This window comes from Aulonocara sp. 'chitande type north' Nkhata Bay, linkage group LG6 (genome assembly GCF_057382095.1).
Source record: "Aulonocara sp. 'chitande type north' Nkhata Bay isolate Kocher_YH1m ecotype deep benthic linkage group LG6, A_spYH_male_GT1.1, whole genome shotgun sequence".
Classification (NCBI taxonomy): domain Eukaryota; kingdom Metazoa; phylum Chordata; class Actinopteri; order Cichliformes; family Cichlidae; genus Aulonocara; species Aulonocara sp. 'chitande type north' Nkhata Bay.
The window spans coordinates 420289-448138 of NC_141349.1; the positions used below are offsets into that span (position 1 = coordinate 420289).

Sequence of the window (27850 nt, forward strand, 5' to 3'; positions counted from 1 at the left end):
CAGTCGGACCCACTCCAGACTAGTGATGGGATTTCCGGCTCTTTTTAGAGAACCGAATCTTTCGGCTCGACTCACTAAAAAGATTCGACTCTTTCGGATCCGAGCCGACTCTTCAGGTTGTTTTGTTGCTTTAATTAATTTATTATTAACAATAATATAAAATAATGCACAAAATGAATTACTAATGTAAAAAAAAGTGTTTTTATTTATATATGTTTATATATAAATATATGCGGTGGCCCCTAGAGACAAAACGCGTACAAACTCCAAAACACATTTCTAGCGTTAACTGAACGTCCAAAACAGAGCTACCTAGATCATTTAAATTACACAATTGAAAGCATATGTGTATTGTTTGTGTATTTATACACAAGCTGTATTTATACACAAGCACTCATATATATTCAAATAATTTAAAAACAAATGTTCATTTATTTGTTACTACCACACACCAAATCCGGTCGTTGGTACTTGCTGGCTTGTGTAGCCACTAAGTAACAAAAGCTCAACACTGCGCCCAGCATCCTGGAGCACTTCTGTTGTCTTTTGTACGTGTTTTTACGTGCTTCGGAGTTTGTACGTGCTTCAGAGTTCGTAACTGTTTTGAAGTTTGTACATGCTTTGTCTCTAGGTGCCACCGCAAATATACTTTTATTTATTCACTCCACATAAAATGTAATAAATAAATCATATAATACAAAAACAAACTATTCACATTTCAACTTTTAACTATTTAAATTTTCAGCTTTTTCATTTTAAACAAATTTAAAGTGAAACAACACAAAACACTGCAAACCACAACACAAATAAATATAAATTAAAATATGAAAACAAAAAGAAGATGCACATTCTCTGTCATATGGACCTGCATGAATAAACTTTCTGAATCCTTTATCACCTGCAACTGAAAATAGTTGTGGATGATTACTATACCTTTTTAATGTGACGTTGTTGTCCCTGGCTCTCTTTCTCTCTCTCTTCCGCTATGTTCCTGAGCTACTGCGAGTGTAACTATCGCCCCTCCCCCCTCTGCCCAGCGTAAAGCACAAGGCTCGCGTGCGGAGTGAAGCGGGGAAAAGTGCAAGAGAGAGAGAGAGAGCAACAGAGTGAGAGAAAAAGAAAAAAAAACCACGGCTCCCAATAAGTAGCCGGCTCGCGTCGTTCACGTCAAAGACCCGGCTCTAAGAGCCGTTTCGTTCGCGACCGACACATCACTACTCCAGACTGATCTGACTGAAAGGCCATAAGCTCCAGCCTTGGTGTCGTTTGTTTCTCTCTAATTCCACTTTCACAGTGTGCGCATTTTTTCACCCACTGTGTCATTACTCCTTGGTCACAGTCACAATACTGTATTAATCCCTAAAGAAATGATGTGGTAACAGTGGATCCGAGACAATAAGAACAGTAACAGACTGAACTAAAGTAAACAATACAATATATTACAGTGTTACAACAAGTGTTGTATTGTTCGATACATATGCGTACCGAACCGAAAGCACTGTATCGAACGGTTCAATATCGATACGAATATCGTTGCACCCCTAATATATATGTATATATATATATACATATGTGTGTGTGTGTGTATAGGTCCCTCATCCTATTCATGTAGCCCCTTCCGCCGGGGTTACTTGCGTAGTAGCATTCCAACAATGCCCTGTTTTCGTCTCTTACCCACCGATGCCTTCTTGTTCCAGTAGCCCACTTTTCGTCAGGGTGCCCTGGTTCCTCAACACCTGACGCGGACCTTGTTGATCCGGGTGACGTCCGAGCCGGCATGCCTTCATATTTATCTGTCTCGCTCATGTCTGCGGTAGGCTTGCTTAGCATAGGGGGTCTAGCCTTAGGACCCTTACTGGATACAGACACCCCAGGCAGGAATTGAACTTGCGATCTTCTGTTCCAAAGGCGCATAGTCTAACCACTACGCTATCCAGCTGCTACATAGTGGTGGTAGACAAACAGAAGAAGACGGCCGTAGTGATCGATGTAGCGGTTCCGAATGACAGCAATATCAGGAAGAAGGAACAAGAGAAGCTGGAGAAATACCAAGGGCTCAGAGAAGAGCTCGAGAGGATGTGGAGGGTGAAGGTGACGGTGGTCCCCGTGGTAATCGGAGCACTAGGTGCGGTGACTCCCAAGTTAGGCGAGTGGCTCCAGCAGATCCCGGGAACAACATCGGAGATCTCTGTCCAGAAGAGCGCAGTCCTGGGAACAGCTAAGATACTGCAGTCAAAGGAGCTTGCAAAGAAAAGCGTCTGGACTTCTTTAAGTTGCTTGAAGACGTTTCACCTCTCATCCGAGAAGCTTCTTCAGTTCTAAGGTCAAATGGTGGAGAGTCCCAGATATAAACCTAGTGGGAGTGACCCCCCACAGAGGGACAAAAGGACCCCCTGATGATCCTCTACCTAATCACATGAGCCAAGGTGTGAAACTGGGTGTGGGTCCCAATCAGCTCAGGCGATTAGGTAGAGGATCATCAGGGGGTCCTTTTGTCCCTCTGTGGGGGGTCACTCCCACTAGGTTTATATCTGGGACTCTCCACCATTTGACCTTAGAACTGAAGAAGCTTCTCGGATGAGAGGTGAAACGTCTTCAAGCAACTTAAAGAAGTCCAGACGCTTTTCTTTGCAAGCTCCTTTGACTACGATGACCTGGATGACTGAGAACCTTCACAGACCTAAGATACTGCAGGACCCTCAAGCTCCCAGGCCTCTGGTAGAGGACCTGAGCTTGAAGGATAAACCGCCCGCAGGGGCGTGCTGGGTGTTTTTTCTTTTTTGTATGTATGTGTATATATATGTGTGTGTATGTATATATATGTGTGTATATATACATACACAGCACTTGTTGTGCACATGCGCCAACCAGCGTGCAGCCTGTTACAGTCGCTCCTGCTTTTCTCTTAGTTTAGCTCTTTTTTCTTACGTATTCTTTTTTTTCTGACTTGTATTTTCATCCGTTTTCTATCTCTTACTCAATCATGTGGATTGAGAGAGTTTTTGTTCTTCTGGTGACCGTGGAACTGTTACTTTTATCAAGGAACGGGACCGCGGCACATCTCCTACACGCACGGACTGTTTACTCCAGAGATCAGCTGATCGCCCTGATGCCGGCCGGCTCGCTGGCCAGGCCCGCAGAAGTACCAGCTGAAATTTGGAGGAAAACACATCGGGGATGCAGAGGTCAAGGACAGAAAAGAAGAAAAAAGGTGACGGTGAGACAGCGGAGGCTCGAAGCAAGGAGGAGGTTTAAACCGTGTCTGCCGTCTATCGTGATGGGAAATGTGCGATCGTTGGCAAGTAAAATCGACGAGCTCTCAGCACTGGTACGGAGTCAGAGGGAATACCGAGAGTGTAGCCTGATGTGTTTCACCGAATCATGGCTGCACCAGGACATTCCCGATGAGAATGCTTCCGTGGAAGGCTTCCACACTGTTCGGGCGGACAGGGACAGCATCGCTAGCGGTAAGCGGAAAGGAGGTGGGCTTGCTGTTTTAGTTAACAAGCGGTGGTGTAACCCTGCCAACATAACAATCAAAGAAAGGATTTGTTGCCCGGACACTGAACTGTGTGCTGTTGGACTCAGGCCGTATTATTTACCCAGGGAATTCTCTCACGTCATCTTGGTGGCTGTTTATGTTCCCCCCTCTGCTAACCCCACAGCTGCATGTGACACTATCCACTCTGCCATAGCTCGGCTACAGACTCAGCACCCGAGTGCCTTTATTGTGATCTCGGGTGACTTCAACCATGTATCACTGGACAATACACTACCAACATTCAAACAATATGTGGACTGTCCCACCAGGGGAGAGAAAACTTTAGACTTACTGTATGCTAACGTCAAGGATGCATACAGCTCCTCCTCCCTCCCCCCACTTGGTAGGTCAGATCATAACCTGATTCACCTCACCCCCCGCTATGTGCCAATTGTGAGGAGGGAACCTGTGACCACCAGGACTGTTAGGAGGTGGTCAGAGGAGGCAATAGCGGAACTACAGGGCTGTTTCGAGGTGACCGACTGGGAAACACTCTGTGAGCCTCACGCCGAGGACATCAATGGGCTTACTGAGTGTATCACAGACTACATAACTTTCTGCACCGACTCCATTGTTCCAGCTCAGACTGTTCATTGTTACCCAAATAACAAGCCGTGGGTGACTAAGGACATCAAAGCCCTCCTCAACAACAAGAAGAGGGCTTTCAGAGGGGGCAACAAAGAGGAGGTGAGGAAGATTCAGGTGTTACTAAAGGACAAGATCAGAGAGGCTAAGGACAATTACAGGAGGAAGCTGGAGTGGAAACTCCAGCAGAACAGCATGAGAGAGGTGTGGAGGGGCATGAAGACCATCACTGGATTCAGGCCAACCAACAGCAGGGGAGCTGAGGGAGGTGAGAATAGAGCCGACGAGTTGAATCTGTTTTTCAATAGATTCGACACCACAGTGTCTGCTCCCACCCCCACAACCTCACCTGCAGTCAGCCTGGAATCCAGAGCCACACCACTGTGCCAGCCTCTCTCTTCACATGTTGCCTCCTGTGAGATTCCTGACACCCCTCCCCCACCCATCACCTTCACTCAATACCAGGTTGAGATGCAAATGAGGAGACTTCACTCAGGCAAGTCTGCTGGACCAGACGGAGTGAGTCCCCTTGTCCTCAAGACCTGTGCCCCCCAGCTGTGTGGAGTCTTTCATAAACTGTTTATGCTGAGTCTGAGTCTGCAGAGGGTCCCGGTGATGTGGAAGACATCATGCCTCGTCCCTGTACCAAAGACGCCACGTCCCAGTGGCCCCCAGGATTACAGGCCCGTGGCACTGACCTCCCACATCATGAAGACCCTGGAAAGGCTCATCCTGGACCAGCTGCGACCCATAGTAAGACCACATCTGGATCCCCTTCAGTTCGCTTATCAGCCTCGTCTCGGAACTGAGGACGCCATCATCTACCTGCTCAATCGTGTCTACACCCATCTGGACCAGCCGGCGAGCACTGTGAGGGTCATGTTTTTTGACTTTTCCAGTGCTTTCAACACCATCAGGCCGACCCTCCTGGGTGATAAGTTAGCAGCGATGCAGGTGGATGCTTCTCTGGTGACCTGGATTGTTGATTACCTGACAGGAAGACCACAATATGTACGTCTCCCACAGTGTGTGTCTGACAAGGTGATCAGCAACACAGGGGCACCACAGGGGACTGTCCTCTCCCCCTTCCTCTTCACCCTCTACACCACAGACTTCAGCCACTGCACAGAGACCTCCATCTTCAGAAGTTTTCTGATGACTCTGCGGTGGTTGGATGCATCAGCAGGGATGATGAGACAGAGTACCGGGCTGTGGTCGACTCCTTTGTCACGTGGTGTGAGCAGAATCATCTGCAGCTCAACGTGGCAAAGACCAAGGAACTGATCGTGGACTTCAGGAAGACCAGGAAACACTTGACCCCTGTTTCAATCCAGGGGGTCAGTGTTGACATTGTGGAGGACTATAAATACCTTGGAGTACACATTGACAATAAACTGGACTGGGCTAAAAACACCACAGCACTTTACAGGAAGGGCCAGAGTCGTCTCTATTTTTTGAGGCGACTGAGGTCCTTCAACATCTGCCAGAAAATGCTGAGGATTTTCTATGAGTCTGTTGTGGCCAGTGCGATCCTCTATGCTGTTGCATGCTGGGGGAGCAGGCTGAGGGTCGCAGATGCCAACAGACTCAATAAACTGATCCGTAAGGCCAGTAATGTTATGGGGATGGAGCTGGACACCCTCAAGGTGGTGTCGGAGAGGCGGATGCTGTCCAAGATAAAGACAATGTTGGATAACACCTCCCACCCACTCCATGACATGTTGGTCAGTCACAGGAGCTCGTTCAGTGAGAGACTGAGATTACCGAAAAGCACCACTGAACGACACAGGAAATCATTCCTGCCTGTGGCCATCTCCCTGTACAACGCATCCACTTAACACACTGTTTGCTGCTACAACTACACATGTTTCTTTTCCAACTATTTATTTATGAGTGACTTATGTATGTATGTATGTATATATATGTATATATTGTACTATTCTTAGTTAGTGTATTGTCTGTCTTGTCTTAATGTTGGTTTATAATGGAGCACTGTAACAAAAAATAATTTCCCCCAGGGATCAATAAAGTATTCTGATTCTGATATATATATGTGTGTATGTATGTTTACTTTCAGTTATTGTCGATTTCATTGTGGCGTGCCAACTGCACTGTGGCAGTGATGTGTATTCCTCTGATTGGGAGAAAAGAAAAAGGAGGTGTGATTCTGTTCTGAATGATTCAATATGTCCCTTGTCTCTTTGAGATTGTCATTGTTATTGTTCTAAATAAAGTTCATTTAAAAGAATTATCAGGGTTAATAGTTATGGTTTAGGCTGATGGTTAAGGTTAGGCATTGTCAATGAAATGTCCCCACTGAGATATGAAAACGAATGTGTGTGTGTTACAGAGGTTACAGTTCATTTGCCTCATTTTAAACCGACGGAACGTTTTGAATAAGGAAGTGAGAGCTTCCGCTTACTCATCGTTCCAAAGCTCTTTCCGGTTCCTGCCGCCGCGCGAGGCGAGCGAACACACATGTGCACATGTTTAAACCCGGCCGAGAGTCACAAACACTGATCCATGTTTAATGTGAGTCAGAGCCATGTTGGACTACACACCTATGCTGCTTCACCTAGACTGTGATTCTTTTAAAACTGTCTTCTGGCCGAAAACGCTTCAAATTCGCTTTATTTTGAAAGGCCTTAACCGGAAGTATGTGTTTATTCCAGGTAACTTCACGTTTCCGGTTTGCGCTAACGCTACATCCGCTGCAGGGCTTGGAACAAGTCTGTCGTTTGAATTAGTGTCCGTGTGGTACTTGCTGAATCCCAATATGAACACGGTCCTGTCGAGAGCTAACTCGCTGTTTGCCTTCTCCCTGAGCGTCATGGCGGCTCTGACTTTCGGCTGCTTCATCACCACAGCGTTTAAAGACAGAAGGGTTCCTGTGGACATCCACGTCTCTAAAGTCATGCTGTAAGTCTCTGCTTTCAACAGCTGTTAGCATCACACCAGGTTCTATCGTGTCTTTGTTCCGTGTAGCAGAGGCTGCAGGCTGGTTTACATGCTAGCTGTTTGGCGGGAGCCGCTCTGTGGCCTGCGGTCCTGAGCCTGGACAGCATCCTCAGTCTCGGGATACTCACTGTGCCTGGAAGGCGTGCAGAGCGGTAGTTCAGAGCAGTACTGTACCACAGCTGTGTACCATAGTACAGATATGTACAGATATGTACTGTACCACAGCTGTGTACCATAGTACAGATATGTACAGATATGTACTGTACCACAGCTGTACAGTACAGCTCTGTAGTACAGAAGCATTTAGGGTCATGTGAGGAACAGCAGTCGTTTCTTTCACCTTTGCATGCATCCGTCCCAACTTCTACATGTCGAGTGACGTTTGTAACTTCTCTCTCTCTCACAGGAAGAACGTTGATGACTTCACTGGACCCCGAGAACGAAGTGACCTGGGTTTCATCACCTTTGACCTTTCAGCTGATATCCTTCCTATTAAAGCATTGATGTGTTTGATCTTTTCTTCTTGCGATGTGTTGCAGCTGCTTCAGAGAATCTTTGCAATAAGAGTGCACTGTGTGGCTGCTCATGATTGTGCATTTATTCAGCTCTTTGTAGACTTGTCGTCTTTTTTAAAAACTCCATCCTGAGACAAAAGAACAGTTTGAAGCAGCTGTGTGTGTTGGGCGTTACTAAATGAATGCCAGTAGGTCTGACAGAGATTCCAGCCAAAGGCTTGTAATTATACAGTCATTACATTGACCCTGCACGCTCACTGCTGAATCATTCACATTTGAGTTCAAGTCGCGTTAACACCAGATTATCCCTGGTTACCATGGCGATGTACACCATTGTTTTAAGCACTGACAATGCAGTGAAGATGCTCGGATTCATTTTTGTTTTCCTCTCTCGGTTCTGTTGATGGTCCTTAACTTTTCCCACATTTGCAGCCAATTTTTGATTGGAATGTGAAGCAGTTGTTTCTCTATCTGTCTGCTGAGTATGCCACAAAGAGCAATGTAAGTCCTAATGCACACACACCTCGACCTTTTAGTAAGAAGCAGGCATGAAGCACGCTACATATGGCTTATCAAAGCATCACATTGTGTCTGACGGTTAGTGTACAGGTCAAACTACAAGTCTGATGTGTGAATGCACGCCAGCACTCTGATCACTTTAAGCATTCAGTCACTCGTCTCACCTCATCTTCATCGTCACGTTGTTATGAGAATGCTGAACATGAGGCTTTTTGCACAAGTCCGTGACAGCGGTCCATACAGATCACCGACGGCAAACAATACACAGCTGGGTGGTTTTTAGCTGTCAGAGGAGTGGTTTCAGGGCTCGCAAAATTTCAAAACCCCTGGTAGCCCTTCGGGCAGGGACTCTTCAGTTTTTGGTAGCCCAAAATAAATTTAAGTAGCCCGAATAAAAAAGAGAGCAATTTTTTGATTGATGTTTTGTTTCTGTTACAATATTATACATTAAAGTATAATATTGTAACGGAAACAACACATCAATCAAAAATAGTTGAAACAAAAATTACAACATTGTATAAAAATTACAATCATCAACTCAAATACTTGGTTCTAATTGAACAGAAGTTTCTATGAACTTGTAAGAACTGTGTAGGACATGAATCAGTCTGTCAGAGCCTCAATCTGACATTTCCACTGAAGTCACGGTAAGAGACAAGTGGAACCAAGATCGAGGCCGTTTGCTTTTGAAGTTTGCACAGACTGCTGCATTGTGCCAGTGGTCGTTCACTCTTTGCAACATAGTAGCTGTTCTAAACTGATTTTCAGGTTTATTTTTAGTTTGTTATTTGCAATTGGTGTTTGTTCTGGGAAAGATATTGCAGACTGAGCAATAATGCATTTCTTGCATTTCTCATGGGTTCTAATGGGGGCCTTTCTTAAAATGACTGGTCCCAGTAACAAAGGCGCTTGTCAGTTCAGAAATCGAGAGAAAACCAACAACACAGCCGGCAGAACATTATGTTATTTACACGGGTGCACATAAGTGGTCCGCATGTGCGCATTCGCTGTCAAAATAAAAGACGCGCACCAGATAAGAAGTTGCAGCGCGCGTTTGCGTCCATATAAAAGGCTGTTTTTGTCCTAGAGTGGGATTTTCACGGCACATTCTGCACCACATCTCCGTGCGTTCATCATTTGTTTGAAGCCAGCTCACCTCCTGCAACTACTTTTCCGAGAATACGTGCTTCTTTTGTGGTTCGGACTCCTTCTGACATTTCTTTGGAGGTGGAGGAACATCACAGTAATTGCTTAAAGGAGCTTCTTCGACATCTTTAAGAGTTCTAAACAAATGTCTGTCCTCCTCCAGAAAATCTTATGTACGCAAACACGCGTTGCAACTTCTTATCTTTTTTATTTTGACAGCGAATGCGCACCTGCGGACCACTTATGTGCAGCTCTGGTTATTTAGCTCGTCATATTGCAGCCACAGAAACTCTTTTGTCCATGAAACCATAAAGCTGCACTTTCTTTTTGCCTTATAGTCTCATTTGTCATAACTTCTCCGTTTTGTGGTAAGCTTTTCTTTGGCTGTCACTTCTTCACCCTGACCTGTCTTATTTGGCTCAGCAGAACTGAAATGCTTTTACACGCTCACTCACATAAGCTCAGCGATTCTCTGCGCGATCAACCTCTCACATGTTTAAGCTGCGGGAGATTTCACTTGTCATGTTTGCATAGTAAGCTAACGATTAATAAGACGATGTCAGAGGAATTGGTGCACAAATTATCATCACTCACAGATCAGTGCTGTCGCTCTCTATACACAGTTCACGCGATTGCAAAGTGAAAGCAAAAAACAAGCGCAAATTCAAACGCGATTTCAATATGTCACATATTGACAGTGGCTCACCGATGCCAATGACATAATTACCCAGCTACATTTCTGAAAGAATGCAAAAGCATTGACATATATTTTTCCTTCCTACAATAGCCCGACGGGCAGGGCAGAGATAGATTTTGGTAGCCCGACTGGAAGAATCGCTAGCCCCGGGACGTCGGGCTAGCGATTTTGCGAGCCCTGGGTTTGATACGTAACAGTGAGCAAGAGAGTACGTGAAAGGTGTTTGCAGAGTGTGTGTGTAACAACAACAAAACTCAGTAGTTCATCTAATCAGAGTTTGACAGGATTAGGATGAGCCCAAGTCTCCCAGCTGTTTCCAGAAGTTCCCTGAAGGTGTGTAACTGCAAACAGCTGCAGGATCTGTGTGTAAGCGTCTGTGTGGAGCTCAGACAGTTGCGCAACAACTTTAGTAGGATCAGCTGGTGTGTCTGTAACAGTGTAACCACAACATTGTCATGTGTCAGTGTTTTGGAAATTTGTGACTGTATCAATCAATCAATCTTTATTTATAAAGCACTTTTCATACAAAGATGTAGCACAAAGTGCTTTACATGGTTAGCTGTAGCTGTGAGGAACACGGCTGTAAAGATAACACAACTACATTCACACAAAGACATTTTAGCCCGGAGGAGGCAGGGATCTAACCACCAGCCTTCTGATTGGTAGATGAACCGCTGCCTGACCATGGATGGAGGTCCTGCAGTATAATTAATCTGTGTGTGTGTGTGTGTGTGTCAGTCTCTGAACCAGGTCGTCCTGTGGGATAAGATCGTTCTTCGAGGTGAGAACACCAAGCTGAACCTCAGAGACATGAAGTCCAAGTACTTCTTCTTTGACGATGGAAACGGACTGAGGTGAGATACCAGATGTGTATCAACACATGTTCTGGACTACTAAAATCAATAACATCCACCAGCAACTCAGTTCACATGTTGTGTCTACCCCCTCTCCAGAACCTTTTCTCCTTTTTGAGCTGTTTTCCACTCTTCATCTTCCTGATTTATCTGATATTTCTAAGTTTGTGTAGATCAAAGCCTGCCACGTGTCATCTTGACCCTATGCCTGCAGGGTTTGTGAAATCCTGCCTCTCTTCCTTACTCCCACTCATCTCTGCTATATTCACTCTTCACTCACCACCAGTATCGTTCCCTCCATATTCAAGATTGCTCTAGTCACTCCTATACTGAAAATACCTTCTTTAGATCCTAACAACTTTAACAACCTCTGTCTGTTTTCTAATCTGCCCTTCATTTCTAAAATACTCAAAAAAGTGGTTGCAGCTCAACTTCATTCACACCTGGTTAATAATAACATCTACGAGAGATTTCAGTCTGGTTTTCGTTCATGTCACAGTGCAGAAGCTGCTCTACTTAAAGTCACTAACGATCTTCTAATCGCAGCTGACTCTGGTCTTTCGCCATTCTCGTCCTTTTGGATCTGAGCTCAGCCTTTAGTGATGTTTCAGTCGCGAACGAAATGGTTCTTAGAGCCGGCTCTTTGACGTGAACGATGCGAGCCGTGGGTTTTTGTTTTTTTTTTCCTTTCTCTCACCCTCTCTCTCGCACTTTTTCCCGCTTCACTCCGCACGCGAGCCTTGTGCTTTGCGCTGGGCAGAGGGGGGGGGGGGGGGGGGGGCGGTAGTTACACTGGCAGTAGCTCAGGAACAGAGCGGGAGGGAGAGAGAGAGCAGGGACAACAACGTCACATTAGAAAGGTATAGTAATCATCCACAACTATTTTCAGTTGCAGATGATAAAGGATTCAGAAAGTTTATTCATGCAGGTCCATATGACAGAGAATGTGCATCTTCTTTTTGTTTTCATATTGTAATTTATATTTAATTGTATTGTGTTTGCAGTGTTTTGTGTTGTTTCACTTTAAATTTGTTTAAAAGGAAAAAGCTGAAAATTTAAATAGTCTTTTTAGTGAGCCGAGCCGAAAGAGCCGGTTCTCTAAAAAGAGCCGGAAATCCCATCACTATCAGCCTTCGACACATCTGTCACTCTGTCCTTCTAAGCAGACTCTCCTCTCTCTGCATCTCTGACACACCCCTCGCCTGGTTTCAATCATATCTCTTTGACGCTCCCAATTTATTCAACTAAGATCATTCCGCTCTCATCTATTCCCCGTCACCTCTGGTGTACCCCAAGGCTCAGTCTTAGGCCCTCTTCTCTTTATAATATACATCCTCCCTCCACATCCTCCTTGCTGATGACACCCGTGTATCTCTCTTGCAGACCTTATTCCTCCCTCCCACCTTCTTCCTTTACAGAATGTCTATCCGAGTTAAAATCCTGGTTTTCTAATTTTTTAAAGCTCAATGAGGATAAAACTGAGATCCTCCTTATAATTCCCTCGAAGCACAGGCAGACGCAAGTGGTTTTCTGTCACTGGTTTATTTGAAGACTTCTCTCCAAAGCCACCGTGAAAACTATACAGCATTAACAAAATAAAACTCAGCATAAGACACAGCAGTAAAAACACTGTACAACAAACACGATAAATAAATAAATACCTCGTTGGCTGCATGCTGCAAAAAGGGAATTAGCCGCCGTTCTTCTGAGGTTTCCTTTAACCGTGTGTAGTTAAAGTCCACTTAACATGTTTTTCAATAAAAACCATCCTTTCTGCGCGCTTACAGGTGTTTTTCTTCGTTCTACCCAAAGAGGAAACTAGCGCAACTTGTAAGCGAACTTGACTTTCAAAATAAAAGCACCAAAACGTTGACTACAAAAAACAAACAAAGTAATGTACAGCTTAAATAATTTACAATCATGACATGGATCTTGACGAGATAAAGAAATAATCCAAATTATATACAATGTCATCATGCCAACAGTTACACTCCCACCAAATCACACAAATCTTTACGTGGGATTTCCCTAATGAAATAGTCTCTCCAAACAAGCATTTCTACTTATCACCAAAGACTTCTCGTTATCAACCCTTTGTCAGGTAACTTCCAGCAAATAACCATTTAGTCTGCTTCTAAGAGAGTAAAAACTCTTTGAACAGGTCTCTCAAGAACAACAGTTTTAGCTGTGTGGCTCCCTCCTTTGTCATGTGTATCACTGACGTGCAACTTTATTCTCCTCACTCGATTATCTGATCCTGGATAAACTTCTGTGACTCTAGCCATCTTCCACTCATTGCGTGGTGCCAGATCATCTTGTAGAAGGACAATGTCGTCAACCTTGATGTTCCCTCTGTTCTTCCGCCACTTTTGTCGCTCTTGTAAATTTAGAAGATATTCTTTCTTCCATCGAGTCCAAAACATATTAGCCAAACACTGCACTCGACGCCATCTTTTCCTAAGATAAACATCTTCTTTGACAAACTCTCCAGGCGGGGGCAGAATGATCTTGGACTTCATTGTTAAGATGTGGTTTGGAGTCAATGGTTCAAGGCCTGATGGATCATTCAAATGTTCAGTCGTGAGTGGTCTGCTGTTGATGATAGCCATGACCTCATACAGAAAGGTTCTCAAGGAGGTGCAGTCAAGCCTTTGAGATGACTGATCGAGAATAGCGGTAAGAACACTTCTTATAGTCCTTATTTGACGCTCCCAGACACCTCCCCTATGGCTTGCTGTTGGAGGGTTCATGAGAAATTCACATCCTAGAATCTTAGCCTTTTCTTGATCCATTCCCTTCATTAACTCCATGAACTCTCTCCTAGCACCAACAAAATTTGTTCCTTGGTCGGATCTTAGCTGTCGAACATTTCCTCTTATGGCTATGAATGCCCTTAAAGCATTGAGAAATGCATCAGTTGTCATGTCATCAACCACTTCTATATGTATGGCTCTTGAACATAGACAGGTAAACAAAAGACCATATCTTTTGAGAGTCTTTCTTCCTTCCTTAACATAGATTGGACCAAAGCAGTCCATGCCAACGTAGGTAAAAGGCGGTGTTGTTTCTGTCCTATCTTGTGGCAAGTCACCCATTTTTTGCTCTTCAGTGGATCTTCTGTACTTCCTGCAGGTCACACATTTAAAAATATGTGATGAAACTGCACCGCTACATCCCAGGATCCACCAACCATTTGCTCTCAGTTCGTTCATTGTCATTCCACGTCCTTGATGATGGATTCTTTCGTGAAAATGCTTGATTAGTAAAACTGCTACGTGGCTATTTTTTGGCAGAATTGCTGGGTGCTTCACATGAGGGTGCAACGTGGCTTGACTTAAACGTCCTCCCACTCTTAAGATCCCTTCTTCATCCAAGAAAGGATTTAACTTGCACAGTGGACTGTTTTCAACTATTGTCTTTAGCTCCAAGCTCTTTATCTCATCTGAGAATGCTTCTTCCTGAACCAACTTGACAATCACAAGTTCTGCTTCTTTTCTCTCCTCTAGACTTGTGCTATCACTTGTTCTTTGCTGAATACCTTTGTGCATTCTGATGTATCTTTTCAGTCTGGCAACTGCTCTCGATAACCTTGACCAGTCAGAGAATTTCTTGAAGTTATCCAACAATGATTTGTCTTCCTTTGACTTTGTGTTACACACAATCAGCTTGCGGAGTTCAGGATCATCCTCCTTGATTTCACCCACCTTGCATTGTCTGCCAGGAAGTTCTTTTTGCCAAAGAAATGTTGGGCCGGTAAACCAATTTGAGGTCCTAAGCCGCTCTGCAGTCAAACCTCGAGAAGAATGATCAGCTGGATTATCTTCTGAAGCGACATAACCCCATTGTTCAGGGTTTGTACTTGACTTGATCCTCTGTATGCGATTTGCTACATATACCTGAAACCTTCTGGCGTCGTTGTTTATGTAGCCAAGAACAACAGTGGAATCTGTCCAGAAGAATTCCTGAAGATCCTGGATTTCCAGTTCACTGCGAAGCATGTCGCTGGTTCGGGCTGCAACAACTGCTGCAGTGAGTTCCAGTCTTGGTATCGTAGTAACACTGATTGGGGAAACTCTGGATTTTCCCATTACCAAAGAGCAATGTACTTCATCAGATTCACTGATGGCTCGCAGGTAAGTACATACACCATATCCTGAGAAACTGGCATCTGAAAAATGGTGAAGTTCATACCTTTTGACATTACCAAAATCAGAAGGTAAGAAGGATCTTTTGACTTGCATGTTAGTCAGGTTGGGAAGGTCTCTAATCCAGGACTCCCACTGAGGTTTTAGGATTTCTGGAAGCTCCTCATCCCAGCCAATCCTTTCTTTACACATTTGCTGGAGCATTTGTTTCCCTACAAGGACGAAGGGTGCGATGAATCCCAAGGGGTCATATATAGAGGCCACAGTAGAGAGCACACCTCTTCTTGTTAGTGGATTGGATTTCACTTGAACTCTGAACTTGAATGAGTCAGACGTGACGCACCACTCTACTCCAAGAGCTCTTTCCATATGTGGTAAGTCCAAAGCCATGTTCAAATCCTTGATTGTGGCACGCTCTTCTTGTGGAATGGTTGCCATGACATTCTCGCTGTTGGAAACAAACTTATGCAGTCTCAATCGTCCGATACTACAAAGCTCTCGTGATTCCTTGACAAGCTGGATGGCTTCCTTCTCAGTCGGAACACTTGCCAATCCATCATCTACGTAGAAATTCCTTTGGATGAAATGTATAGTTTCTTCGTTGAACTGACCTTGTCCTTGAGTTGCCAGATGTTTTAGGCCAAAATTGGCACAGCCAGGCGACGAGGCCGCTCCAAACAAATGAACCTTCATTCTGTAAACTGATGGTGAGGTTTCCAAGTTGCCATTCTCCCACCATAGGAATCTCAAATAATCTTGATCTTCCCTTTTGACATGAAACTGGTGGAACATTCTCTCAATGTCGCACATGATTGCAACAGAACCTTTTCGAAAGCGACAAAGGACACCCACCAATGTGTTCGTTAAATCTGGACCAGTGAGTAGATGGTCGTTGAGAGATGTTTCTTGGAATTTGGCAGAGCAGTCAAATACCACACGTATTTTCCCTGGTTTCTGTGGATGATAAACCCCATGATGTGGAATATACCAAGCCAATTTCTCATCATTTTCTTCATCAGAGACCTTCTCTGCATCACCACATGAAATGATGTCATTCATGAAGCTTACGTAGTCTCTGTAGTACTGTTGGTCTTTCTTTAGTCTCCTTTCCAGGCACTTCAAGCGATGTATGGCACATATCTTGTTGTTGGGTAATTTAGGCCTGTCTTCTTTGAATGGCAGTGGCATTTCAAAGTGACCTGTATCATTTTGCACAATGTTTTTTCTCAACTTTGTCAGGAACTTGAGATCATCTTGAGACACAATATCATCTCCAGTTCTTTCTGAGAAGTCTGATTCCAAGACCCTTATGATGTCTGAAGGAGTTACTTCCTTCACTTTGGTTTGGCTCACATAATGCACTACCCTTTTGAGGTTGACAGAAGACTCAACATCTGGTATCACTTGTCTCACTACTATGCGATGACTGATTCCGATTGCGTCCCCATAATCAACACAGGGGTTTCCATTACCAACAATACTCCATCCAAGGTCTGTACGTTGTGCATAAGGCTCGTTCTCTTTGCCAGACACAACTTCTCTCGGAAGCAGGGCTTGTGAACAGTCATATCCGATAAGCAGACCCACGTCACAGTCCTGCAGAGGTGCAATTTCTGACTGTAAGTGTACTAGATGGGGCCACGCTTCTGCAGTTTCATTGGTTGGGATGTGAGTTCTGTTAGCTGGGATGAAATCACGCGTGTACACTGGTGGTAAGGAGATTCTCTTGTTGGAGTAAAAGCCACGGACTTGTAGGTTACTTACTCTTAGAGAACTCACCACTGTAGTTCTTGACGTCATGGTAGAAAGCTTAAGCTTGACTTGCTCTCCATTTGTCTGTAAGGTTTCTGCTGCTTCACTCAACACAAATGTTGTGTCACTCTGCGAGTCCAATAAAGCATACACAAGGACTTCTTGTGCTGGTTGTGTTGTGCAGGAAAGCCACACTGGAACTATTGCCGCTGTTTGCATTTTAGCTCCATGAAGCATTACTGTATTTGAAGTAGCAGTTCTGGTCATTTTGTAATCCTGTGCTAGTTGTACTTCTTCATGAACCTCACTCGAAGTTTCATGATTCCGATTTTGCTTGGCCTGTGGTGGTTTTTGCTTCTCTTTGGTTCGTTCTTCGTGCAAACAAGTAGGATGACGCTTCTGGCACTTGTCACAAACACTCCTACTGATGCAACTCTTTGAGTGATGACCGTACTTCGGACAACCAAAGCACAACTTTTCCATTTGAATGAATTTAATTCTATCATTAACTGCTTTCTCCCCGAACTTCCTGCATTGGTGCAATGTATGCCCAGTCCTTTTGCAGAAAAGACATGTATCAGCATATTTTTCACTGGAACTTGTGATGAGTGTCTTTGCTGCAAAGTTGAAATGTCTTGAGGATTTGGTTTTTTCAGTTTCATCTTGTTTCAGTGCCTGCAGCGATGTGAGAGGGTTGCAAGCAATTTTCACCTCTCTTGTCAAGAACTTCACAAATTGGCTGAAGGAGGGAAATTGATTAGTCGCTTCTTCTATTTCAATAACTTGTCTATTCCATCTTGCTGTTAGCCAATCTGGTAATTTTGACAAAATTTTTCTGTTTTCATTACAGTCATTCAAGATTTCCAGTGCCTTAATATGGACCATGGCGGCTTCACAACTACGGAGAAAGTCAGAAAACTCTCTGAGTTCAAAGCTGTCCTTGGAGCCTATCTTGGGCCATGTCTGAAGCTTATCTCTATATGCCTTTGCAATCGTGAATGGGTTTCCATATCTTTCCTCCAAAATCTCAACTGCGGCAGCATAGGCTGATTCAGTTCCAAGAAGGAAATAGCCATCGATTGCTTTCTTAGCTTGTCCACTTACATACCGGCGAAGGTAGTAGATTTTCTCCTTATCTTGAATGCTCTTCTGGTCAATCAGCGTTTCAAAGGAGATTTTCCAATCACTGTATTTCAATGGATCCCCACTGAATACTGTAGGTTCAGGAATTGGAATTCGGTTGGCACTTAAAGCTCCTGCCAGCACTTTGACAAGTTCTGCAGTACTGTCATTTGAAGAAGTGGTCACAACTTGTGGTGCAGGAGGCATACACTGGGGCAAAGAGCCTGTGGAAGCACAAAGTTTATTATCCACTACAACCTCAGGTTGCAGTACGTCCTTTTGCTCTTCCTCTTTGTCATTCTCTTGATTGTACACCAGCATTCTCGCCCTTGCTGCACTGAGATCCTTCATTGCCTCCAGATGCTGTAATTTTCTCCGCTTTTCCTCCAGAGTCCTTTGTAGAGCTATGTGCTCTTCCTCTAGTTGAGCCTTAATTTTAGCTTCTTCTTCCTCTCTCTGCATTCTTCGTTTTACCTCTTCTGCCTCTCTTTCTAACCGACGTTTTACTGCTGCTGCCTCCTGCTCAGCTATCTTTTTCTTAGCTTCGGCTTCTAGACGCTCGATCTCTAACTGTTCTTTTTCTTGTTCTTGTAACACTTTAAGAACAGCCTGACTTGCAGCAACATCAGCAGCAGCATCTTGTCGCCTTGCAGAAGACCTGCTTGAAAGTACTGAGGTGCCTTTCAAAATGGAAGCAACAGAACCTGAATTGCAGGTGCTTGAATTAAAGAGAGAGCCTGCTTCTGGCCAGTCTTGCTCCTCCTTTTCTGGAGACCTTCCATGCAACCTACTTGAGGCTCTGGATGCAACAAATGTAGAAATCTCTACACACCGATCCACTCTACGACGCGTGACCTGGTCTGGAGCAGAGATCTTTCGTAGCTCTTCATAGACACGCTGGACATCTGCAGAAAGACCTGTGACATCACTTATAATGTCATTAAGCAAGTCCTCAGATAAGGTCTCTGTTGTCTGTGATAAGGATTGTCTTGCAGATTTAACTTGTGTTTTCCATTTGTCATATATATAGTTAAACCTTTGCTGGAGTGCTTTAATTTTCTCATCTTGCATTTCTTTGCCTTTCTCTGTTAGAGTTCTGATTCTTTCACTTCGTCTTGGCTGCTGCGCTTCCTCTTGCTGAGCTTCAGCACCATGCACTTGACCTTCTTCAGACTGATCTTGAAAGTCTGCACTGTCACTAAACTGAACTGTAGGCTCGCTTGGTTCTGACATTTTACAGCACTTCTTAATCAACCCACTTAGAAATAAGAAATGTAGATGGTTAACCAAGCCTCAATGTTTAACACTTACTCATATGTAAATGGCACAAAAATAACACAGTTCAAATGGAAGTGTTATCTTACAAAAATACACCTGATAATAAACTTCAAAACAGTTCAAGAATTTACATCCAAAACCTTCACTTATTGCTTCCCAAATGCACTTTTATCTTAAAATCTTCAAAAGTTTTAGCTTACACCAAAACAAGATGTACTATACACCACAGTAGTTATCAATCACAGTATTCTTCAGCAATGTTTGCAAAGGTCCCTTCTTAGGCCACTTAACTTAAACACCTTTCCTTAAAACACTGCCCTTTAATACTTGTGCATGTGTCATATCACCATATGCATATAGTACTTTCAGCTTATCTGCCAGTTCTTGTCAGCTCCGCTGCGCTGTAGACATGTAGGAACAAGCCCGCTGATGCTTTGAAGTTGCCGCATCGTCAATTAGTGGCCGCTTGCGTTGACGAACAGTCCGAGTTTTCACTATAATTCCCTCGAAGCACAGGCAGACGCAAGTGGTTTTCTGTCACTGGTTTATTTGAAAACTTCTCTCCAAAGCCACCGTGAAAACTATACAGCATTAACAAAATAAAACTCAGCATAAGACACAGCAGTAATAACACTGTACAACAAACACGATAAATAAATAAATACCTCGTTGGCTGCATGCTGCAAAAAGGGAATTAGCCGCCGTTCTTCTGAGGTTTCCTTTAACCGTGTGTAGTTAAAGTCCACTTAACATGTTTTTCAATAAAAACCATCCTTTCTGCGCGCTTACAGGTGTTTTTCTTCGTTCTACCCAAAGAGGAAACTAGCGCAACTTGTAAGCGAACTTGACTTTCAAAATAAAAGCACCAAAACGTTGACTACAAAAAACAAACAAAGTAATGTACAGCTTAAATAATTTACAATCATGACATGGATCTTGACGAGATAAAGAAATAATCCAAATTATATACAATGTCATCATGCCAACAGTTACACTCCTTATTGGCACCAAATCCAACCTTTTGAAGGCTAATCATTTCTCTCTCACTATCGTTAACTCCACAGTTTTCCCTTCTCCTCAGGTTAAGAGCCTTGGTGTCATCCTAGACAGTTCACTTTCCTATAAATCTCACATCACTAACCTCACCTGTTCTGCCTACTTCCATCTACGTAACATTAACAGATTGCTTCCTTCTCTTTCCACCCAGTCTACGTCCATTCTTGTCCACAGTCTTGTTACCTCCCATATTGACTACTGCAATTCTCTTCTGCATGGTCTCCCCCAAAAATCCCTCCATAAGCTTCCAACTGGTTCAAAGCTCTGCTGCTCGCATTCTCACCAGAACCCCTCCTACCAGCACATCACTCCTGTTCTTCAGGAACTTCACCTGCTCACAGTGAAATTCCGAATAATATACAAACTTCTTCTGCTCACCTTCAAGGCCATTCATAACCTCGCTCCTCCTTACCTTTCTGACCTGTTAAGCACCACTTGTTCTGCCCGTTCACTTCGTTCTTCTTCTTCTATCCAGCTTTCTGTGCCTTCTTCCCGCCTCAGCACCGTGGGAAGCAGAGCTTTCAGCTGCTCTGCTCCCAGGCTGTGGAGCTCTCTGCCCCCAGATATAACAAACACTGGTTCTCTCCCCCAGTTTAAATCTCAACTCAAAACCCATTTGTTAAAATCTGCATACTCACTGTGAACCCACTGTTTGTTCGTTTTATCTTGTGCTTTTGTTTTATTGTTCTTCATTGTGTCATTGTTCTATCATGTGTTTTTTATCTATTGTGCAGTGTCCTCGGGTGTCTTGAAAGGTGCTTTATAAATAAAATGTGTTATTATTATTAACTGTTCATTACACTGGCCTCTATTTTTCTCTCTGAGCATAATTGTAACCAGTGTTTCCTAATGCTAAACATGTTACCTGATAGGCTCTTCTGATCAAGCTCACATCATCATATTACTTAGTCTTCTTTGGTAGTAGGTGGGCCTCATTAAATACCAACAGGGGTTAGGGGGCCAAGTCTGCTTGGTTCTTGGCTCCACACGGTCACAAAGAACAGGCAGGCATGAACCTCCGATGACATGTTCATCACTCAGACCTAAGTGGACTCATGGAGGCAGACTCTGTCCTCGTTAGCGGCAGCGATACCATCTATCAGAGGAGATCCTTAGCATTAAACCATCAGCATTGAGCTCTGAATGCACTCAAGACATGATCATTAATGACCTGTTCCTCATCTTTCTCCTGAATGTTCTAGTTGGGAATGTGACTTCAGCCCATACTTACTGTACAGGCTTTAACTTGGACTTTCATTCATTTTTTTCCTGCCACCTTCAGCTGACACACAAACACAGTCCCTCCCTCACACATGTTCTTTTATGATAAAGCAGGGCTGGATATGGCGACCCTCAGTCCTCCCTTACTTACTAATAGGCCTCAGCTGCCGGGGGATTCCCATGATGCACTGCTTCTTCTTCACTCACTATGTGTTAATACTAGAGATGGCACGATACCACTTTTTTATGTCCGATACCGATACCGATATCATAAATTTGGATATCTGCCGATACCGATATGAATCCGATATAGTGTTTTTTAATCAACAAAACTGTTTTTTAAATATCTTGCTGCATTTTGTATAAGTTCATACTCAAGTTTAAAACAACAACTACACTAAAGCTATTCTGTTATACCTGTATACAAAAAAAAATATTTCATAGTTCAGCAATACTGATCAATCTAATAAACTTAAACCTACACCATCCTCCCTATTCTGGTATTTTAAAGAGTACTTAGCGTAAATATTAAGCAACCTAACTAATAGGGTTCCAACTCCCAGCAACAACAAAAATAAATAAATAAAAAATAGGGAACCACCCCTCACGCTCCACCTCATGATGCTTAATCGACGTAACCAACCTTAATTTGATGCAGTGTGAAAAAAAAATGCACAGAAATCAATTATTTTTCAAGAAATATTAAATAGATTCAACATCTTTCTTCAACAAAATTGCAGACTGCACAGATGGTACCTTCCCAAAGGAAAAAGTACTATAGCTTACTAGGGTATATATATTAGACTTAATAGTCACTATATACAGTAATTGACTTCTATACATTTTACATCAAATTAAAACTTTGGGTGTCAGATAATTATTTATTAAAAGCTCGACATTTTAAATGAGAATAAGAAAGAAAAGTCTGTCTTTGTGCCCCCTTTTCCCTGTTAATGCCCTATCGGCCCCCCTGGCTAAACTTTGCTAGATCCGCCCCTGCACAGTTACCAGCGTCAGCTACGTAGAAAAAGATCCTGGAGTAGAAAGTAATATTAAATAAATTCTAACAACAGCTGATCAAGCTTAAACGTGCTGCTGTTGTTCAGCCGCTGGTTTCCTCTTTCTGGTGCAAAGTGGGCCAAAAACAAACTAGAGACACGGACTCGCGACAGAAAAGCCGATCAGCTGATCGTTAAGCAGTTTCATGATTGAAGTAGCAGCAAGAAGAGGCAGTCGCTCCATATATCGTTTGTTAAGCTTAATGCAGGAATGCTTTACAAACATTCAGAGATGGACTTACACACTTGCTTTACTTCTCTCGGGATAACTTTGTCGGAGATGAAATGCCGGGTTGCTAGCGAAGCTCCAAATGCTATCCAGACCACCGACAGGTCCTGCATGCCACAGCCGCTCTATCACGTGATGCATACTGCTCCGTTCTGAGGCGAGTTACGGCGTGTTGCAAGTTTTGTGAGGTGCTTTCGTGATATTTAATGGATCGGATTACATTTTTTATTTTTCTCCGATATCCGATCCAGTAATTTAGGTCAGTATCGGACCGATACCGATACGTAATATCGGATCGGTCCATCTCTAGTTAATACATCTCTCTGCATTTAATCCTTAGTTATTATTAATCTCTGGCTCTCGTCCACAGCGTGTCTTTGTTCTGGCTTCCTTCTCTCACTCACAGCAGATGGCCCCGCCCCTCCCTGAGCCTGGTTCTGCTGGAGGTTTCTTCCTGTTAAAAGGGAGTTTTTCCTTCCCACTGTCACCAAAGTGCTTGCTCATAGGGGGTCACATGATTGTTGTTTTTTTTCTGTATTATTGTAGGGTCTTTAACTTGTAATATAAAGCACGTTGAGGCGACAGCTGTGATGTTGTTTGGCACTAAATAAATAAAACTGAACTGAATCAAAGGTAGCGTTTAGCAGCAATGGCTCATAATAAAGCTGTAATGTTGGAGCTTGACTTTAAGAAAAAACATTTGAACCCAAATGTTTGATGTTACAGACGGTAGGACTGATCATGTTTAAAGTCCCCGACTGATATAGAGACAGGTCTACCAGCAGCTTGATGGAAATGGTAACAGTCTCAGAGTCGAGTCCCAGTCTTGAGTTTAAAAAAATGATACGCATGAAATTTGAAACATCCTGAGTATTCTGACAAGGAGATTTGTTTCCCATAATGCAGTTCATTTTTTCCCGGAGCCTTTGTCGTCTCTTATTTCACATGCTTTTCACACACGTTGAACATGATTGGCTGATTGTCATTATTTCTCGTCGTCAGGGCCAATAAGAACATCACCTTGACATTGTCCTGGAATGTAGTTCCCAACGCTGGAATCCTGCCCCTGGTGGCTGGAAGTGGACACGTCAGCATACCTTTCCCAGAGACCTACGAGACCACCAAGAGCTATTAGAGATGCACACATCCAGCATTGACTGTGCTCTGACCGCTGAAACGAGATGTAACTGAGTTTTTGGTTTGTAATAAAAGTTGAAATTGGAACGTCTGTGTTTGTGAAGAGCTCTTCTGTGTTCTGACGAGCAAACAGTGATGCTGTCAGCATCGGTGTGTTCATGTACCTCCGTCTGGTCTGAGGGAGCAGCTCTGGCTAATACAGTGGATGTGTGTATTCATTGTAAAGCTGCTAGCTCGTAACCAACTCGCTAGCAGCATGGCCTCTTCACCTGTCCCTCCTGCACTTTCTTGCTCATTGTGTCAGATGTTTAGTTACTCCTCGGCCTCCTTTAGCAGTAATGATATCTGTAACAAATGTAGCATATTTGCAGCTCTGGAGGCCAGGATTACTGAATTGGAGACTCTGCTTCGCACCCTTCATTCACCCATAGCTAGCCAGGCCCCTGTAGCTGGTGCAGCCGAAGATAGCGTAGGCCCCTCTAGCTGTTTCTCGGCAGACCCCGAGCAGCTGGGGAAAGAGGGCGGCTGGGTCACGGTGAGGAGGAAGCATAGTCCTAAACAGAAGCCCCAGGTACACAACCAACCCGTTCATGTGTCTAACTGTTTTTCCCCACTCGGCGACACACCCGCCGGGGGTCAAACTCTGGTAATTGGCGATTCTGTTCTCAGACATGTGAAGCTAGAGACACCGGCAACTAGGGGTGGGTTTTGATTATCGTTTTACCGTTTAAAATCGATTCTAGCTTGGATAACGTGATATCGATTCATTAAAATCCTCAATAGATTTTTTTAATATAAATTTATTTTGCCCGAAACTCCGCCGATGGATCGAATCAGCGGAAAAAGGACGTAAACACAAAGCTCGACCCGCCGACGGATCAGGATCAGTGAGATGTCGCCTTTCTCACCTGACGGCACGGACACGGTCGGGGCTGAAAGCCGACAGCTCGCTGAGTCTGATGTGTCGGCGGGTCGAGCTTTGTGTTCACGTCGTTTTTGCGCTGATTCTGAAGCTGTTAGTTTTATCGCTCTCCAAACAATATTGACCGAACCAGCAGCAAAAGAAGATCCAAACTACGCTTCACATAAACATCGTCATGAATTCACTCTGACTTTTGCTGTTTTGCTTCCACCACGATGCACAGCTCTCTCTCTCTCTCTCCAACAACAGTTTCCCGTCTAAAAATCTGTTTTCTGCATTATTCGCTTGCTTGTTACGCACAAGTCTACCGTTGTTTACAGCCTGTCGGACGCTGTTTTTTTCCTTTTACTTACTTCCGAAAAGAAAACCTAATTTCTGCCGTTCAATACTGAACAAATTTAAACTTTTTAAAATTGTGCAAAATGCAAAACGCTGTGTCTCTAAAACCTCTGTAACTTTGCTCTGTTTCACTTCAGCAGCATCAGGTAATGTTCATGTGTTGATTCATGGTTTTCTTTCGTTTTTGATCTACTGCAGAATATTTTTATAAAATCCAGGGCAGGAAATTCTCCTTCATGCTTTTCTGTGTTTTATCCTCAGCTACTTTGACACAAAGGCCTCTGCTGTGACGCTCACACCTTTGATAAAGTCTCACAAGTGTCAGCTTTCTTTTTATAGATATAAAAATATGGAAATGTACTGATGCATGATCTGACTTATATTTCTGAAAACCCTTTCCTGTCTGATCATTTCCTGATAACATTTACATTTACAATAATTGATTACACAGCAGTGGAGAGTAGACTTTATCACAGATGTCTCTCTGAAAGTGCTGTAACTAAAGCTGTGTCCAAATTCATGGGCTGCATCCTCCTGAGGCCGCATTTGTAGACCGATTACATCACAGCGACGCGCCGAAGCCTGTCCAAATTCGTAGACTCCTCCGAATGCAGCCGACAAATGCGTCCTCCTTTTCCCCGAATTTGAAGGATGGGTCGGGTGTGTCCTTCGTGGCCCACCATATCCCAGAATTCATAGCGCGGCCCAGCCAAACTCCAGTTTCTGGCAATGGCGGCCGCTACTAAGTTTTAAAATTACTCATACTAATCTTTCTGGGTCCCAAAATAAATTTTAAACATATTTTCAGGCGATGTGGGTGTGTAAACTTCTAATATCTGCTCAGTTTATCAAGACATTTGCAAAAGTGCTTTGACGTTTTCGGAGACGTCTATTACCCACCAGCTCGATAGCTAGCTGAGAGCTCGAGCATCACTAGAGCCGCAGAGAACGGCACAACTCCCGGCACATCATGTTCAGATTACCGCGGACTTTCCCTGCTCGGGTTAAACGTGATATATAAGTCACTTAGACAACCTAAAAATGTTATTGTTTGTCTTTTTTCAGTGTTTTGTTTGTTCGTGAGTAAATCGGTTTGGCTGAGATTAAAGTTATTAGATTAGACAAAATAAAACTTTATTGATCCCCGGGTGGGTTCCTCCTTGGTTTTCACACAGCTGACTAAACGTCAAACAGAAAACTGATTAAACAGAAGTATGAGACGGTCGAGAATTTATGCCAGTGTCCTGTAATATTTTAGATAGCAAGGAGCAGACGGCTGAGTTTATTAAACTCCACCGAGACAGCGGTGACGCTAATCAGAAGGCGAGACCATCCAATTTCACGGCCGTTTACTTTCCGGCCTACCCCGCGAAGGCCGGGTCCTCAGGAGGATGCAGCCCATGAATTTGGACACAGCTATTGTTTAAGAATATAATCCACCCACTGTTATCATCTTCAATGCCCTGTACCAACAGAGCAGCTATCTGAACGCTGCTCCAACAGAGGTCGATCATCTTATTAATAATTTTACCTCCTCACTACGTACGACTCTGGATACTGTAGCTACACTGGGTGTTTCCTTTTCCAGTCACCTTTCTCACTCACTATGTGTTAACAGACCTCTCTGCATTGAATCATATCTGTTATTAACCTCTGTCTCTCTTCCACAGCATGTCTTTATCCTGTCTTCCTTCTCTCACCCCAACCGGTCGCAGCAGATGGCCCCGCCCCTCCCTGAGCCTGGTTCTGCCGGAGGTTTCTTCCTGTTAAAAGGGAGTTTTTCCTTCCCACTGTCGCCAAAGTGCCTGCTCATAGGGGGTCAAAATATTGTTGGGTTTTCTCTGAATCTATTATTCTACAATCTACTGTACAATATAAAGCGCCTTGAGGCGACTGTTTTTGTGATTTGGCGCTGTGTAAATAAAATTGAATTGTAAAGCTACTTTACATTAGTTTTATGTGAAAAGTGTCACTTTTCATAATCTCTTTGTACCTTTCCTTCATGGTGTCAATAAAGTGCTGACAACTCAAAGAGCTTTACAGGTAACCAAACATTCATTTAGCACTCTTTGTTATCAAGGTAGTCTGGCAGACTGTCCGCTGATTCAGGAGGGGATAGCGTGCAGGGGAGTGGGTGTTGCAGACTTGAGATGTGATGGCTAATGGCAGGTACTAATCAGAAGGTTGGTGGTTCAATCACCAGCTGCTCTTGTTTGATAGAAAGCAAGTGAAGGTAGTAAAGGTGCACGTGTGTTGCATGAAGCAGAGTAGAAAACCACTATATAAGAGAAGACATTGAGTAAGTTGGTGCTGACAGGAGTGTGTGGGCCCTGGATGGGCTGACACCCCAGTGCAACATTGCATGGATCTCTCTGGATTAGCAGACTGGGACGGTTCCCATCTTTAATCCTCTAAAGCCTAACCTGTTGCCGGGCGTGTCCTACTCGGGGAGGCCCTGTGGTAGACCGAGAACATGCTGGAGAGTTCTCAGCTGGCCTGGGAACTCATTGATGTTCACCCGGATAAGACGGAGGTCTGGACTTCTAGTGCTGGAGAGGAGGATGAAGACTGACGGATAGTTCTTGGAAAGTCTGTTATCAGAACACCTCACCCTTTGAACCTGCAGTAGTCTTGACACACTGCAAACTCAGAAAACAGCCCAACTAATCAGATATGAAGCAGTGTGAGTGCATATGTGGGTGCCTGCTGGAGGCGCTGAGCTGGTGGCCACGCTGCAGCTCCCTGATACAATGTTTCCATGTGGGGCACAATTCAT

At 43.8% G+C, this 27850-nt stretch overlaps 1 protein-coding gene across 1 annotated transcript; it reads left to right on the top strand.

Annotated features, from left to right (window-relative positions):
- Positions 1-6800: 6800 nt before the first annotated feature.
- On the top strand, positions 6801-23904 carry spcs3 (signal peptidase complex subunit 3). The gene is made up of 5 exons (XM_086294526.1): positions 6801-7045; positions 7491-7564; positions 8024-8100; positions 10700-10815; positions 23679-23904. Exons 1-5 carry the CDS (start codon positions 6903-6905, stop codon positions 23809-23811), a joined length of 543 nt encoding a protein of 180 aa, XP_086150652.1. The 5' UTR covers positions 6801-6902; the 3' UTR covers positions 23812-23904.
- Positions 23905-27850: the final 3946 nt, after the last annotated feature.

Coding starts and splice junctions, on each gene's coding strand:
- spcs3 (XM_086294526.1), top strand. CDS start 6,903: ATGAACACGGTCCTGTCGAGAGCTAACTCGCTGTTTGCCTTCTCCCTG. Junction 7,046..7,490: donor CACGTCTCTAAAGTCATGCT/GTAAGTCTCTGC, acceptor TCTCTCTCACAG/GAAGAACGTTGATGACTTCA. Junction 7,565..8,023: donor CACCTTTGACCTTTCAGCTG/ATATCCTTCCTA, acceptor AACTTTTCCCAC/ATTTGCAGCCAATTTTTGAT.